This window comes from Rhinopithecus roxellana, chromosome 15, assembly GCF_007565055.1.
Source record: "Rhinopithecus roxellana isolate Shanxi Qingling chromosome 15, ASM756505v1, whole genome shotgun sequence".
Classification (NCBI taxonomy): domain Eukaryota; kingdom Metazoa; phylum Chordata; class Mammalia; order Primates; family Cercopithecidae; genus Rhinopithecus; species Rhinopithecus roxellana.
The window spans coordinates 32400639-32416640 of NC_044563.1; the positions used below are offsets into that span (position 1 = coordinate 32400639).

The 16002-nt window shown below is 44.5% G+C and overlaps 1 protein-coding gene across 1 annotated transcript; it reads right to left on the bottom strand.

Annotated features, from left to right (window-relative positions):
• Nucleotides 1–10886: 10886 nt before the first annotated feature.
• Nucleotides 10887–15251, bottom strand: LOC104660262 (alpha-(1,3)-fucosyltransferase 4). Its single transcript, XM_030917217.1, has one exon. The coding sequence runs from the start codon at nucleotides 15045–15047 to the stop codon at nucleotides 13446–13448; it is 1602 nt and encodes a 533-aa protein (XP_030773077.1). The 5' UTR covers nucleotides 15048–15251; the 3' UTR covers nucleotides 10887–13445.
• Nucleotides 15252–16002: the final 751 nt, after the last annotated feature.

Consider the following 16002-nt stretch of genomic DNA (forward strand, 5'->3'; position numbering starts at 1 on the left):
CTTTCCTCACACAAGTACTCTTTGCCTAAGAAAATCCATCCACCTCCAACAGGAATTCCCATTACAATGACCCAGTGGTGTCATTTTGACCTTCCTCAGCCCTAAGCACTTCCTTTGTGAGCTCTTTCTTCCATTACAGGAAAAAAATTCTCTCTCTCTCTCTCTTTTTTTTTTTTTTTTTTTTAATAGATGGAGTCTCACTCTTGCTGCCCAGGCTGGAGTGCAGTGGCATGATCTTGGCTCACTGCAACCTCTGCCTCCTGGGTTCAAGCGATTCTCCTGCCTCAGTCTCCCAAGTAGCTGGGACTACAGGCATGTGCCACCATACCCAGCTAATTTTGTATTTTTAGTAGAGACGAGGTTTCACCATGTTTGCCAGGATAGTCTCAAACTCCTGACCTCAGGTGATCCGCCCACCTCGGCATCCCAAAGTGCTGGGATTACAGGCATAAGTCAGCATGCCTGGCCAAATTTTTTCTCTTTCGATTTTAAAAGAAATTAAAACATTTTCATGGACCCCAAAAGCACTGTGGGCCCTATGCCCTTGCTTATGGTGCCCAACAGATAACACTGGTCTTGCCCTCACCCCCATATGCATTCTGCAAACTAAGTGATTAGATGTTGAGGCACACTCAGTGAATGCAGCAATCAGGTCAGGGATGGCCACTGGCTCCCAGGCCCTACAGAAGCGTGCAGAAGGTGGGGTGAGGGAGGATCCCCGGCCCTCTAATGTCAATGGCCAGGGTAGACCTGGGTCCTTTGCAGTAGTCCCTTCTGTGTGAGCTGCAGGCATGTCCACTTACTCTGTTTAATTATGGAATCTGTTAGAGCAGTGCATGCATCTCTCCCAAGGACAGGTAACATATAGAGGTGGATAGGGAGCAGGACCGCCTACACTCGTACTGGGAAAGGAAATATTTCCCCAATTAGCAAAGCTCTGCCGTCTTTCCCCCAAGTCAGTACTTCCCCCATTATTGTGCGGAGTCGTATTTGGTGTCTTTCCAGCTCCAGCTTGGGGCCTACCAGGATAAACGAAGAAGTTAGATTCTCTCAACATTGGCTGCTTATTTTGTTACCCCAAGAAAGGGCTCCCAATTTATGACTCAGTTAAAACTTTTGGTTTTCTCAGCGCTGGGTGATTGGAATAGAGGGGTATCTTTCATTAGCAACTCTGTAAATAAGGGAGCATTACCAAGAGTAACAAACAGGCCAAAGATCTACAAAGTTCAGAGTTGTTGACCTCAGTCTGAAAAATTGGGAACAGTAAGCCTTCTGTTAACCACTGAACTCAACCCCACTAATTCCCTTACTGAACTCATACCTCAAATAACAATGACCCCAGTCCGCACTATTGTCAGACTTCATGGCCAGTCAAGTCTTCCCACATGGAACATGAAAGCTGAGATTTCTTGAGATAATAAAATTCAAATTTGGTAACATCCTAATTGGTTCGGACCCTGTTTAGGCCTAATACTATGGTAATATTCACTAGGCAAAGAGAAGGGGACATTGGGGCTTAGTCATTGAGGGGGAATTTCCTGAGTTGGCAGGTGAGGGGAGTCATGAGTGACTCAGCTCCATCAGGACTGCTCTATTCTAATCTGTTTCATATATTGGGATTCTACATAAAATTTTGTTTGATAATTAGATTCTGCTCTTTTAAAAAAGAAGTTTGAAAGCCACCAATGTAGTCTTTTTTCTTACTTTTATTCCAGAAACTACCTAAGCAATCCTAAACAGAAGCTTAAATATTTAGAATGTTGATCTTTCATCCACCTAATCTCAAGGTGGTTCACAGGGAAAACCAGTAGCCTTGGAGTCCAAGACATGTAGAATCAGCCTTAGCTGTGCAGTGAGGAGCTGTGTGATATGAAGTGAGTAGCTCTGCCTCTCAGTTGTCTATAACAAGAGGATTATAAACTTAGCTCAACAGGGGGTGTTGTGAGTGTAAAATGGGATAATGTATGTAGGGAAGTACTCAACGTAGATAGCCATATTGCAGCTTCAGTAGAGTTCACCTTCTCTGAGCTGCCCTCTTCCTACTTAGGTCAACCTCATGTACTCTCCCTGTTAAAGGAACTTCTTTCCTACCTCATGATACAAAACTCACTTTCTTTTATTTGGGCCCCAGCAAAGATAAAAGATGCTGTTACCAGAAAGGGATACCAATCCAGACCCCAAGAGAGGGTTCTTGGATCTCGCACAAGAAAGAATTCATGGCAATTCCATAAAGTAAAATGAAACCAAGTTTATTAAGAAAATAAAGGAATAAAAAAATGGCCACTTCATTGGCAGAGCAGCAGCATGGGCTGCTGGTTGCCCTTTTTTATGGCTTTTTCTTGATTATATGCTAAACAAGGGGTAGATTATTCATGCTTCCCCTTTTTAGACCATAAGGGTAACTTCCTGATGTTGCCTCCGCATTTGTAAACTGTCTTAGTGCTAATGGGAGTGTAGCAGTGAGGACAACGTGAGGTTACTCTCATCACCATCTTGGTCTTGGTGGGTTTTAGCCAGCTTCTTGACTGCAACTTTTTTTATCAGCAAGGTCTTTATGACCTGTATCTTGTGCTGACCTCCTAACTTATCCTGTGACTTAGAATACCTAACTTACTGGGAATGCAGCACAGCAGGTCTCAGGCTTGCTTTACCCAGCCCCATTCAAGATGTTGTTGCTCTGGTTCAAACGGACAATGCTGCATATCATTCTGAACAATGAGTCCTCATATGCTATAGAAAATTATTTAGTTAGTTACTTGTTTATTTTCTCTTTCCTTCAGAAGGTTCCACCACGAGGACTTGAGCCTTGCCTGAGTGTTCACTGTTTTATCCCCAGCAACTAGAACAGTGCCAAGCAACTTGGCAAAATATTTGTTGAATGATTAACAAGATGCTTGAAGACCATGAGAAAATTCCCCTAGCTTTTTCTTCTCTGGTTTATATTGTCTCATCACTTCACATGTTTCCATAAAGAACCTTTATTCCAGCTCCTTAATCATGTTTCTCAAATGACTGAACAACTTTGGCAATTAAGAAAGCAGAAGACTACTTAAAGTAGGACAAAACTGTTTACTCTCACACATTATGATACATAGAAATAAGTTTAATCTTTCTTCCTTAATTCAACTTGTTTACTGTCTAGGGTCTAGGCACCAGAGTGTTATACTTAACAAATAAAGTGAGATATTATATTCATAATATCAAGAGAATGCAAGTGGAATTTAAAGCAGAATGGCAGGATTGCCAAAGTTGATGTCTAAATAATTGTGGTTAATGGTATATGCTACATGCTTATAGAATTACTGGATAATAAAGGACATTGACAAATCTTTAAAGAAGAAACCTAGTAGAGTACATCTAATTTCCCAAAATGCTATATAACACTTTAGATTATTTTAGTATAAAACAATGAAAAATAATTTTAAGACTTTATTAGTCATGCTAGATGAATGCTGGCAAAATAAAGTGCTTTCAAACAGAGCAAGGAAGATGTAATGAGTAAGACATTCATTTCTTTTGGCTTCAAAAGGAGTTTGTTAACATTCATGGAAAGCATAAATATAATCTAGAAAAGTATAAAAAGAAGAAACATTTTAAATGGCATTTGAATTACTAAGAATTTTATGTTTAATTATGTATGGGGCATGATAAATAGATACTCACTTAAAACTTCAGAAAATACTGCCATCCAAGGGTTTATTGTGCTCTGAAAACTCAAATAGATACATAGCCCAGTGGAAATCCAGGAGAACTTTGTAGTCCATCTCTCTGATTTGCTTTACAGAGTGAGAATCAGAAAGCAAAGTTATCTGTGCTACTATGAGTTAATCACCTTTACATCACACCAGCCCTTTTCAATAAATGAATAATATTATTTCATGCCAAGATTTCTGCCTGTCATTTGTGTGGGGTAATCTAGTCTAACCTTCCTAACCTCCCTAATGTGCTGTCTTGACATCTAGGATAGCACCACACAAAGCTATTGGCACATTGGCCAGTTCAGTCTCCTGATTAAGAATATCCCAAACAGGAGGAGCATTTAATCTATTCCTATTAAACTAACAATGACATTCTTCACAGAACTAGAAAAACTACTTTAAAATTCATATGGAACCAAAAAGAGCCAGAATAGACAAGGCAATCCTAAGCAAAAAGAACAAAGCTGGAGGCATCACACTACCCAATTTCAAACTATACTACAGGGCTATAGTAACCAAAACAGCATGGTACTGCTACAAAAACAGACACACAGACCAATGGAACAGAATAGAAAGCCCAGAAATAGGGATACACTCCTACAACTATCTGATCTTTGACAAAGCTGACAAAAACAAGCAATAGAGAAAGGACTCCCTGTTCAATAAATGGTGCTGGAATAAATGCAGGCCATATGCATAAAATTGAAACTGGACCCCTTCTTCATACCCTATGCAAAAATTAACTCAAGATGGATTGAAGACACTGAGACCTTGCAAGCCTCTTGGTAAGCCAGTGCTAGAGATGTGCCCCATATATAGATAAGAAACATATCTATCTATCTATCTATCTATCTATCTATCTATCTATCTATCTACATACATACATATATATATATATATATATCCTATAGATAAGAAAACTCAAATTCAGAGACATGGAGAAACATGTCCACATAAGAAGTTAAAGATCAGTGAGACATACATAAACTGGGACACGGTGGCAAACATCACAGTTACTGCAAAACTTAGACTTAATGAAAGAGTATGATAGTGAAAGAACACAGATTTGGAGTCAAATAGACCTGTTAGAATCCTGGTTCAGTTACTATCTGCATGATTGTCGATGATTAACATGTTTGATTCTCAGTTTTCTTATCTCTAAAATTGGGATAATGCCTGCATTATCTATTGCTGCATAACAAACAAACCCTAAAACAACAAACATCTATTATCTCATAAATTCCTCGGGTTGGGAATCCTGATGTGGCCTAGCTGGGGGCCTCTAACTCAAGGTCTGTCACTGAGATTGCAGTTAGGATGTCAGCCTCATCTGAAGGCTCACCTTGGGGAGAATCATTTCCAAACTCACTTGTGTGGTTGTGGTTGGCAGGACTCAGTTTTTGTTTTTGTTTTTTTGTTTTGTTTTGTTTTGTTTTGTTTTGAGACAGAGTCTTGCTCTATCACCCAGGCTGGACTGCTATGGCGTGATCTCGGCTCACTACAACCTCTGCCTCCCAGGTTCAAGCAATTCTCCTGCCTCAGCCTCCTGAGTAGCTGGGACTACAGGCATGTGCCACCATGCCCGGCTAATTTTTTTGTATTTTTTTAGTAGAGACGGGGTTTCACCATGTTAGCCAGGATGGTCTCGATCTCCTTACCTCATGGTCTGCCTGCCTCGGCCTCCCAAAGTGCTGGGATTACAAACGTGAGCCACCATGCCCAGCCCGGACTCAGTTCTTAGCCAGCTGTTGGACTGAGGATCTCAGAGGCCTTTGTCAGTTTCCTACCACAGGGCAGCTCATGCCACATCATTTGGCTGCTTTCAGAGCAAGCAAGCTAGAGGGTGAGAAAGGGCTCCCAAGAAAGCAAGCCAGTCTTTGTATAACCTAATGTCAGAAGCTTCAGCCTTGCATTTCTCCCATTTCCTATTCATTTGTAGTGAGTCACTAAATCCAAACCAAACTCAAAGGGAAAGTTTACAGGAGGGCGTGGATACCGGGAGGCAAGGACCAATGTGAGTCATTGTGGCTGCCTACCACAATGTCTTTAACTGAAGAGTTAAAAAATAGAACAATACTTAGGTAAAGCATCCTGTGTATAGTAGGAGCTTAATAAATAACAAATATTAGTGAATTAAAACATCCAGCAAAGAATCCTAACTTCAAAGCCACAAATTTGTACCTCCCTAAGAAGGCTTCATAAACCCTAAATTATCTAAAGTTATCTAAAGGTGTTACTGTTTGATCACCAAGATGGGTGTGCTTAATTATATTTCAGAATAAGTTTCAGCTAATGGAACAGAGATTTTTAAAATGTGTACTTAACATATGAGAACGAGAAAAATCATAGGGAAAGGGCAGGTGTTCCTAGTTGCTAGGAGATCAAAATCCCTATAGAGATTAGTCATTTTGAAGGCAATGCTTAATAATAACACTTATTTTTAATTGCAGTATTAGTGAAAACCATCAGGTGCCTAAAGTGCTGAGACTGGAGCCTGCAGCACTTATATTTCTCAGAAATAACATTAAGAAGACTTAGTTTTTGATGGAGGACATTCATTCCTGAAATGCAATCCTCTGACAACTCTGAGGCTCCTACTAAGAGTTATTTAAATTATTTGGTTCTACATTTGATCTAACATATATATCATGTGTTGGGATTATTTCTCTACACAATAGTTTCCCTGACAAGGCATATGCTTGTCCAACAGACTATTTTGAGTGCAGGGTCCCTGCTTTAGTTTTATTGACATCCCCAAGTCCTAGCACAGTGCCTGCACGTAGATGCCACTCGAGAAATGTTGGTTAAAAGTTGCTGATTTTAGTCCCATTTCTTCCCCTTTTAGAAATAATTCAGATTAAGATGCTTAGCACTCATGGTCTCATAGGGCATTTTTTTTTAGTATATTAGGTGAGATTAAGTAATTTTTTTTTTTTTTTTTGATATAGGATCCCACTTTGTCTCCCGGCTGGAGTGCAGTGGCGCGATCTTGGCTCACTGTAGCCTTGACCTTCTAAGTTCAAGCGATCCTCCTGCCTCAGCCCCTTAAGTCGTTGGGACTACAAGTGTGCGCTACCATGCCCAGCTAATTTTTGTATTTTCTGTAGTAACGGGGTTTCTCCATGTTGCCCAGGCTGATCTTGAACGCCTGAGCTCAAGGGACCCGCCCACCTTGGCCTCCCGAAGTGCTGTGATTACAGGCATGAGCCACCGCACTCAGCTTCAGGAAGTTTTTAAAACATTCATTTGAAGATCTGAAAATAAATCCGTCATAAAAATCCAATTCTTTAAAACTTACCTGAAATAGCTTTTTTTTTTTTTTGAGACGGAGTCTCGCTCTGTTGCCAGGCTGGAGTGCTGTGGCACGATCTCAGCTCACTGCAACCTCCAACTCCCTGGTTCAAGCAATTCTCCTGCCTCAGCCTCCTGAGTAGCTGGGATTCCAGGCATGCACCACCATGCCCAGCAAATTTTTGTATTTTTAGTAGAGACGGGGTTTCACCATGTTGGCCAGGATGGTCTTAATCTCTTGACCTTGTGATCTGCCCACCTCGGCCTCCCAAAGTGTTGGGATTACAGGCGTGAGCCACCGCGACCGATCTTGAAATAGTTTTATAATAAAGTTCTACAGGAAACTACTAAAGCATATTAAATGTCCAGAGTCCTTAATATTCCTCCCTCTGCCCCCCTTTTTTTTTTTTTTGAGACAGTGTCTTGCTCTGTCACCCAGGCTGGAGTGCAGTGGCCTGATCTCGGCTCACTGCAAGCTCCACCTCCTGGGTTCATGCCATTCTCCTGCCTCAGCCTCCTAAATAGCTGGGACTACAGGTGCCCGCCACCACATCCAGCTAATTTTTTGTATTTTTCGTAGAGATGGGGTTTCACTGTGTTAGCCAGGATGGTCTCAATCTCCTGACCTCGTGATCTGCCCGCGTCAGGCTCCCAAAGTGCTGGGATTACAGGCGTGAGTCACCGCTCCCGGCCTTCTATTCTTTAAAACAGTAAATTGGTGATTATGACAATATAACAAAGTAGATTTCTTTAAAAGTGAATATTGAGTACAGATAAAATACGCTGTCTAGGAAGGAAAAAATGGCCATGAATGTTAATTTTCCAAGATGAAAAAAAGGACCTTCATTCAAGTTCAAGAATCTGTTGTCATGAATCAATCATCATGTCAGTTCTGTATTTCTGCTAAAATGTTAGGTGATTTCTTGCTAAGTTTCTGACTTTCCCTGTCAGTGAATTCAGACTTCTTAATTTCACTCCCCATTTGCCGACAGATGCTGTGTTTCAAGCTGGAGCAAAGGTTTCTTTTCAGCATTGTGGCAGAGAGTGGTGGATTTTAACCCATTTCTTCATTCTTGCTGCATGTGTTTCTCCTTTGTCCCGCCACTCTTGTCGTTTAACCCTTATCTTCCCTCTACTTTTCTCGTTTCCTAGCCTCTCCCTTTATTCTATCTGATCTTCCTTCTCTTCACTTTGTACTTTTATCCCCACCCCCATCTTTCTTTTTCTCTTCACTCCCCATCTATATTCACCACCTACTCTATTTTATAATGCACTTTTCTTTTTACTCATTCATTATTGAGTCATTTTTCTTGCCAGTCCTGCTCCTATCTTCAGCTGGTCGTCATCATTTTTCAAAGTCTGTGCTTAAAAGAACATGTCAGAATGTATGTGCGTGCGTGCATGTGTGTGTGGTGTTGGAGGAGGGCAGGTAGGAAAGAAGAGACAATAGTTGGTGTTTATTACCACTTCATATTTTCCTATTTCAATAATTTGAGCATTGGCTGTTAAGAAGAAAGCTTGCCTCCCCTTCTGTCTGCCCATTATCATGTTCCCAGTTCTGATCCCACTCTTTTTAAAATGGCATTTAATTTATGGCATTTAGAGCTAAAGACAATACATGGAGGGCATCACATCAGAGCACTTAGTAAAATAAACTGGACTGAGAAAGGAGTATACTACTTATGCCCTTGGAGATGATTCCCCAGAATAAAGTGGAAAAGACAGGCAAGAAAGAACAAGAGGACAAGCTGAATTGGACTTGGTGCAACACAGAAGAGGCAAAGCCATCACATTCCAATTACCAGTCTAGAACTAGTGAACTTACAGAAACTGCCCCAAGCCAAGAAATATCCCACGGGTGAGGACTGAACACATTAGTGCATGGAGGATATACATTATAAACAAGGAGTCATTTTCCATCTCATTATTTTAATCATTTTGTCAAAAAATCTGAACATGTGTACATAAACACTTGATTTGTTAAAATAATCTGTAGCATACAAATCCCTGAGACACATTCAAAAATGACATCTTGACATGTATTCAATGCAGGTATTCACCAAACTAAATACCAAGGACTTCGCTCCTTTCCCTGATATCTGAGGCATATAAGGCTTTAAAAAAATATATAGTATACTATATATGTAATTTACATCTTTGAAGCTAAATCATATTTTCTTTCTCTGATTCCTGGTTTTCTTTTTTTTTTTTTTTTTTTTTTTTTTGAGACGGAGTCTTGCTCTGCTGCCCAGGCTGGAGTGCAGTGGCCGGCTCTCAGCTCACTGCAAGCTCCGCCTCCCGGGTTCACGCCATTCTCCTGTCTCAGCCTCCCGAGTAGCTGGGACTACAGGCGCCCGCCTCGTCGCCCGGCTAGTTTTTTGTATTTTTTAGTAGAGACGGGGTTTCACTGTATTAGCCAGGATGGTCTCGATCTCCTGACCTCGTGATCCACCAGTCTCGGCCTCCCAAAGTGCTGGGATTACAGGCTTGAGCCACCGCGCCCGGCCGATTCCTGGTTTTCTACCAGTTTACTGCTCCTGCATATTGTCAGTTCCAGACTGTAAGGAAGCCACATTGGAAAGCAGATTAGCACTTTCAACCTTAGGGTGCCAGTTAGTAGAATGACAGCAAGTGGAACTAGGAGGTCCCAAGAGATAATTTTGTCTAACCCACTCATTTTGCAGTTCAGGTGACAGAGGCTCAAAGGGGTTGTGATTTGCACAAGCATGGCTGGTTCTGCCACTGCTACTGTAATCTTATGCATGTCCTTCAGTGGGCCTGGACCTTGGCTCCTTCCCCGGTAAAATGGACTGATGGTAATCACAGTGAATATTTTCCAGGTGCTTCCTACATGCCAGGCACTATCCTGAGTACTTCAAGTGTCTAATCTATCCTCTCAACACCTCCATAAATTATATATGCAAAGTGTGAAATATTTACTCTCTGGAAAAACGTTTGCCAATTCCTGGTTTAGATCCTCGAAAATTTAGAACGTCTTATAATTATATAGCACTTTACAATATACAAAGCACGTTGGCATACATCATCACATTTAATCTTTGTTTTGTAGGGGGATGGGCATTCATGCATTATAAAGGAGAAAGCTAAAACTCAAGAGTTTAAATAACTTGCTTCATCAAGGCCACAGAGTCACATACCCAGGTTCTGACTCCAAACTGCACACTCTTTACATGAAACCACCCTCTCTCCCCTGAATTACTGCTAGGGAAAGACTTGGAAACTGGAAAGAACTTGTGAATACTGAAAGCAAGTCAGACTGTCTTCTGATACAAATGTCATTCCAGGTGCATTCATGTAATTAGAGTCATCAAGTACTAAAAATACTAAATTTGTAATAAATTTGAGGGAAAAGCCTTAAAGGAGGATATGACAATCATAGGAAAGGCATTTTGAAATACATACAGTGCACTGATATGCATTTTTCTTAAGGTATGTTAGAGCTGAACCTACTCAATTTAATATATGCAAAATAAAATGAGCAATTGCCACATTTATCTTACTCTCTCATGAGATTAGTGTTAACAAATTGTTCCATATTAACAACATGTATGTGAGTAAAAATGCAATAGCTGGGCACGCTGGCTCACACCTGTAATCCCAGCACTTTGAGAGGCTGAGGCAGGCAGATCACAAAGTCAGGAGTTTAAGACCAGCCTGCCCAACATGGTGAAACTCAGTCTCTACTAAAAATACAAAAAATTGGCCGGGCGTCGTGGCGGGTGCCTTTAGTCTCAGCTGCTCAGGAGGCTGAGGCAGGAGAATCACTTGAACCCAGGAGGCGGAGGTTGCAGTGAGCCGAGATCATGCCACTGCACTCCAGCTGGGGTGACAGTGAGAGACTCCGTCTCAAAAAAAAAGAAATGCAATTATACCTTCCTCATGCTAAATATTCCATAAATATGGTTCTAAATGGACTTAATACTAAAAAAATTGGTAAAATAAATGATACTAATTTAACTATAGAGCTTGACCAAAACAAACAAAAAAATATATATTCAAAGAAAGCCTAGGTGCTTCTTCCTAGTTTGCAAGTCCAGCTTAATCTAAATGGTAATCATGATTCTTGAAATATGGCTTAGCTTTAGGGACTCATTTAAAATACATGATATGAGGCACCATCCTTTTTATTTTAGATTTATTCTACAATATACCTTCAGATATAATTTTAGACTTATAAATGGTAGGAGGATATCCTGAAATCACTGCAAGCAAAGAAGGAAGATATAAAATCATCAGTTGGGTGCCTGCTATTTTAGGTACTTTCACTTCCTAAAGTGCTCAAAATGAGCTTGTGAAGTATTTTCCTCAGTCATTTTACAGATGAGGAAGCTGAGGCTCAGGGCTACTACGAATTTACCCAATGTCACATAGCTGAAATTCAGACCTAAACTAGGTTACCTTCAAAACCTGAACTCTTTCCCACTGCCCCATGTAGAATCCCAGGAACATCAAGATCACTGACTGTTACCTCATAAAAACTCATTTTAAGAACTGAACTTTTATCTTTATTTGGTGGCTGGCACTTTGTAATTGTAATTCTGCCCTCACTATAAAACTTCAATGAGGACATTTTCTCCACAGCTTTTCATTTCTCCTCTCAAGAAAGTGAACTGAAGCACCTAGATTTAAGTGAATTTTTCAAGTATGTCTGCAAAAACATGTACAGAGAGGTAAAACTTGCTTTTTGATTCAGATAATTGCACTAATCAAACGCAAAATGACTATTTACAGCAGAACTCTGTATAAAACTAGTTAATCTTGACCCTATCCACAATAATTAGTCATTGAGGGTCCTTATTCTAATAAGTGGAGGTGAAAACGCCCATTATTTCAGGCTTTAAGTCAACTAGCTTTCTAATATTGATTTATGGTATCATTAAGACTGTCACAGTAGTCAAACAGGTTCTGCCACTTGTTTTATCAGTCACGTTTACTTTTTGGAAGTGACAGATTATAAGTGCCCTAAAGAGAAGGACTTTGCCTTGTATAACTATCTTCCCTAGGGCCTCAAGCTTAGTGTTTGGCACAGAGTAGGTATGTAGTGGCACCTGCTGAATATGCTGCTTACTCAGTAACTTTGTCAAATCAATGCACGTATGTTCAAGATTGGTTCCACAGCACAGTCTCAAGGGCACTGGAAATGTGAGGATATGCTATACCACTACGTTGGCTATGAGGGGAACCTGCTGGCACCAGGGAGAAGTGCAGATTTAGCCTTTAACAAGAGACAAGAGTAAGTTAATAGTAGGCACTAATGTAATTCCGAGGATCTAAACATTTAACTAAAAACTGACAGAGATAAACAAAAACTGCCACTAACAGACATCATGAAACTTTTTTTTCTTTTACATGGTTCCATAATGTAGTGCAATACCTTTCATTGTTTTGCAGAGGGTAATGCCAGCACTCCTGCAGGACTGGCACTGCAGTTTAAATTTCAGGTCCAGTAAAGACATGAAATAAATAATTGTGTGGAAGTGACACTGTGGCTTCCTTCTCTTCTGTCTGTAAACACAGACTGGTTTTCTGGGAAGAGGGAAGAAGGTTGCTTCTGCTTTATTTTCACATCTGTAATTTTAATATGCCTTTAAAAAATCCAGGTTATGGAAAACCATAAAGACAGAAGAAACATTAGGAGATGCTTATTCACATTGTAAAGGGATAAATTCTCCATAGGGTTTCATTAAATACTGAACTCCCCTAAGTCAGTGAATTTGGGACTTGATTTAAATGCAGCTTTTCAGGAATACATTTCTTATGTAAAGTGAGGTGCACCCATATATTCATCTCAACTCTCCTCCAAGGACAATCCAGCATTTTGCTTCCATTCACAGGACAGGGGAAACAGTTAGTACTTATTAAAGAAGTCAGCGGCCCCTCTTGGACTGCCCTCCTCATCTATCTCAGGAGCCAAGGCTGTGAGGAATCCAAACAACAAAGACCCACCTGCAGCCACAGTCCTTCTACTCTCCACCAACAAGTCTCCTTCTACAACCAGAAATTTGCTTCACCTCCGTCCAGAAAAATGTGAATCGGGAACAGTGTGTATGAGATTTGGAGGCTGCACTGGCCACAAATCCGGCCTATGGCAGACGGGGAAATTCAGAGAAACCGCCTCAACGGCTTCTCGCAGCTAAGCTATTTCATTTCTGCACTGGTTACAAGGTGAAGAAGAACCCCCTCCTTCACCCCTAAACAATGATGCTCATCAACAGCAAAGGGGGCCCAACTGCTAGCTGTGCAAAAAATATGGAAACCGGGCCCCCATCTCTGTGCGGAGTAATGTTCATTGGTAAAATCGCCTTTTTCCCATAGAGCAAAAATAGGTGTTTGAAGAACTTACTCCCATGATTCGGCAGTCAAGGAGATGCACAGTAGAGGATCAAAAAGCTGACAACTTGACCTCCCCTGGGTCACTTCCAGGGAAGGGCGGCTTCACCGCTCAAACCAGCTGGCCAAGTTGCGTATGCTCTTGGGCCGGTCCCCAGCCCTCTGGACAGCCTGGCAGACCCGGCACCAAGGCTCGTCCCAGAAGGAGGTGATGTGGACAGCGTACCTCCGGCGCCAGTGGAAGTAGCGGCGATAGACCGCGGGGTTGCGGTCTAGGAAAAGCAGGTACGAGGCCAGGGAGGAGGCACTTGGGAAGTCGTCCACATGGATGAAGGCGCTGCGGGGCATGAAGCGCTCGTAGTTGGCACGGTCGGGGCCCAACACCACCGGCACTGCCCCAGCGAGCAACGCGTTGCGCCAGAGCTTCTCGGTGATATAATCCAGGTGCTGCGAGTTCTCGAAAGCCAGGTAGAACTTGTAGCGGGCCACTGTGTGCAGGAGCCCAATTTCGGGCACCGGCTGCCCGGGCCCGCCCCGGCCGAATACGTCCACAGCCACGTGTTGGCTCAGCTGGTGGTAGTAGCGGACCCGGGCCTGGCGCTCGTCCCAGTGGCTCACCACCCATGCCACTAGCCCCTGTTTCCGCGACAGTAGCGGGGCCAGGCCTGACGGCTGGTCGCTGGGGTGGCTCCTGGGGTAGAGGTAGCCATAAGGCACGAAGATGTCCGAGTCTGCCCTGTAGGAGAGCGTCCAGTTGAAGAGGTTACTTGCCAGGTTTCGCAGCCCTGGGGAGTGCGAGGGCGACTCGAAGTTCATCCAAACCCAGCGCTGGCCTGGGGGCCTGGGGCTGGAGGTTGCCAGGGCTTCTGCCGCCGCCGCTGCCTCCTCGTCGTCCAACACTCGCAGTTCCACCTCCTCGGCACTGCGCGCCTGGACGCCCCAGGGCGGGGGCCAGTCGGGGGGTCCGTTCACAAGGTCGCGGTGGTGGAAAAGCACGGCCTGAGCCTCTCCGTAGGACGCGCGGTCGGTGAGCAAGCGGCAGCCGCTAATGTTGAAGCGCAGCCGGCAATCGGGGGGCGGCCTCGCGGCATTGCCGCGCCCCCCGAAGGGCTCCCACCACAGCAGCACGCCCACCGGTCGCGGCGGGGTTGGCGACGCCCAGGGCAGAGGCGGCAGCTGCCCCCAGCAGGCATAGGTGATCAGCGCCGTACACATCAAGCCGGCGGCTGCCAGCGCCCAGACGGTCCAAGGCAGACCCCGGCCTCGGCGCCACCCGCGCCGCCCGCCCGCCGCCGCCGCCGCCGCCGCCGCCGCCGGTGAACCCCACGGCGCCCCCATGGCGAGAACCGGCAGAGCTGCCTCCGCTCGCCACGCGTCCGTAGGCGTGGAGGAGCGGCACCGGCTCTCATGCTGCAGCTGCGATTCCAGCCGTCGCTGCAGCTTGCCGCTGACCCGGGAATGGAAGGGGGCGGTCCCGGAATCCAACCGCAGGCCCAGCCCCGCTCCTCCCAAGTGCCGGGCGGGGCGAGCCGCCAGGGCAAGGTGAGCTGGCCAGGACGCCCAACCGGGCGCCGACCGTCCCTTTCCTCCACTGCGCCCGGGGCCCAGCCAGCCCGACCAGGCCCCAGGAGCCTCCTGCGGCGCCTCCGCCCACTCCTCCCAGCCCGCGCCCGAGGGCTCCCGGGCCGCGCCCCACAGGCGCCTCATCCACTACTCCTATTCTCTCTCAGCTGATCTGGTTTCCCTCTGCGCGCGCCCACCGCCCCGCCCCTCGCTCACGGTGGCCCGAACCCTCGCCTTCCAGAGGGAAGGCCCGGTTCATCCCTGGGAAGGTACAGGGGGCTCGAGACCTTCCAAAGCAGCTGCCGCGCAGGAGCAGGCGCTGGAACAGACGGAAGGCGGACCCGGCGCCGCAGGACGGAGGATCCGCGTCGGCTTCCTGCCGTTGGGCCTAGCCACCCGCCAGCGACGCCCGCCGGAGGGAGGGCTTGAGGGAGGGAGGGAGTCAAGAGGCCGGGGGAATGTGCGAGGAGAGGCTCGGCCACCGCGTCGGTGGCCAGGACCTCGTGGCCCGCCGAGATGGGCGGATTGTGGAGGCAGCCCCCAGCGGCGCGGCCTTCAGAGTCTGTGCATTTCGTGAAACTTAAGCTTTCAATATGAGTGCTCATAAGAACATTCCCTTGGCCTGCCAGCCTAGTAAAGGATAGAGAACAAAATGTTTTCTTAGCAATCAAAACATGTTCTTTCCTTTGGTTCCCTAACAAATAAGTCTGACTTACCGGCTCATAGTAGTATTGCTTGTACCAAGACGCACAGGACTCATAAACCAAAGATGAAGATGTGGCCGCCCGAGGCCCTTGTCGTCAAGGAATTTATTGTCCGTTCAGTGAGATGGCTGAATGAGCATCACTATTAATTTTGCCAAGCATTTAAACAATGTCTGCACCCATGAAAGTTATGTAAAATACTTTGGATGATAAAAATGATGACGAAGATAAATATTCGAGCACCCAAGTTAAGGCTTTGGAAGAGGAGGCAGTTTTAAGAGAAGTTTTAGTAGATCACAACTGTGCATCAGTGGAGTCCCACTGATATTAGGGGAGAGATACAGTGCTGGGAATGGGGCAATCCTGTCAGGTGTTTTTGATGTTATGCCTACAGA

Bases quoted from the DNA above. Each gene is read 5' to 3' on its own strand.
- LOC104660262 (XM_030917217.1), bottom strand. From the start codon at position 15,047: ATGAGGCGCCTGTGGGGCGCGGCCCGGGAGCCCTCGGGCGCGGGCTGG.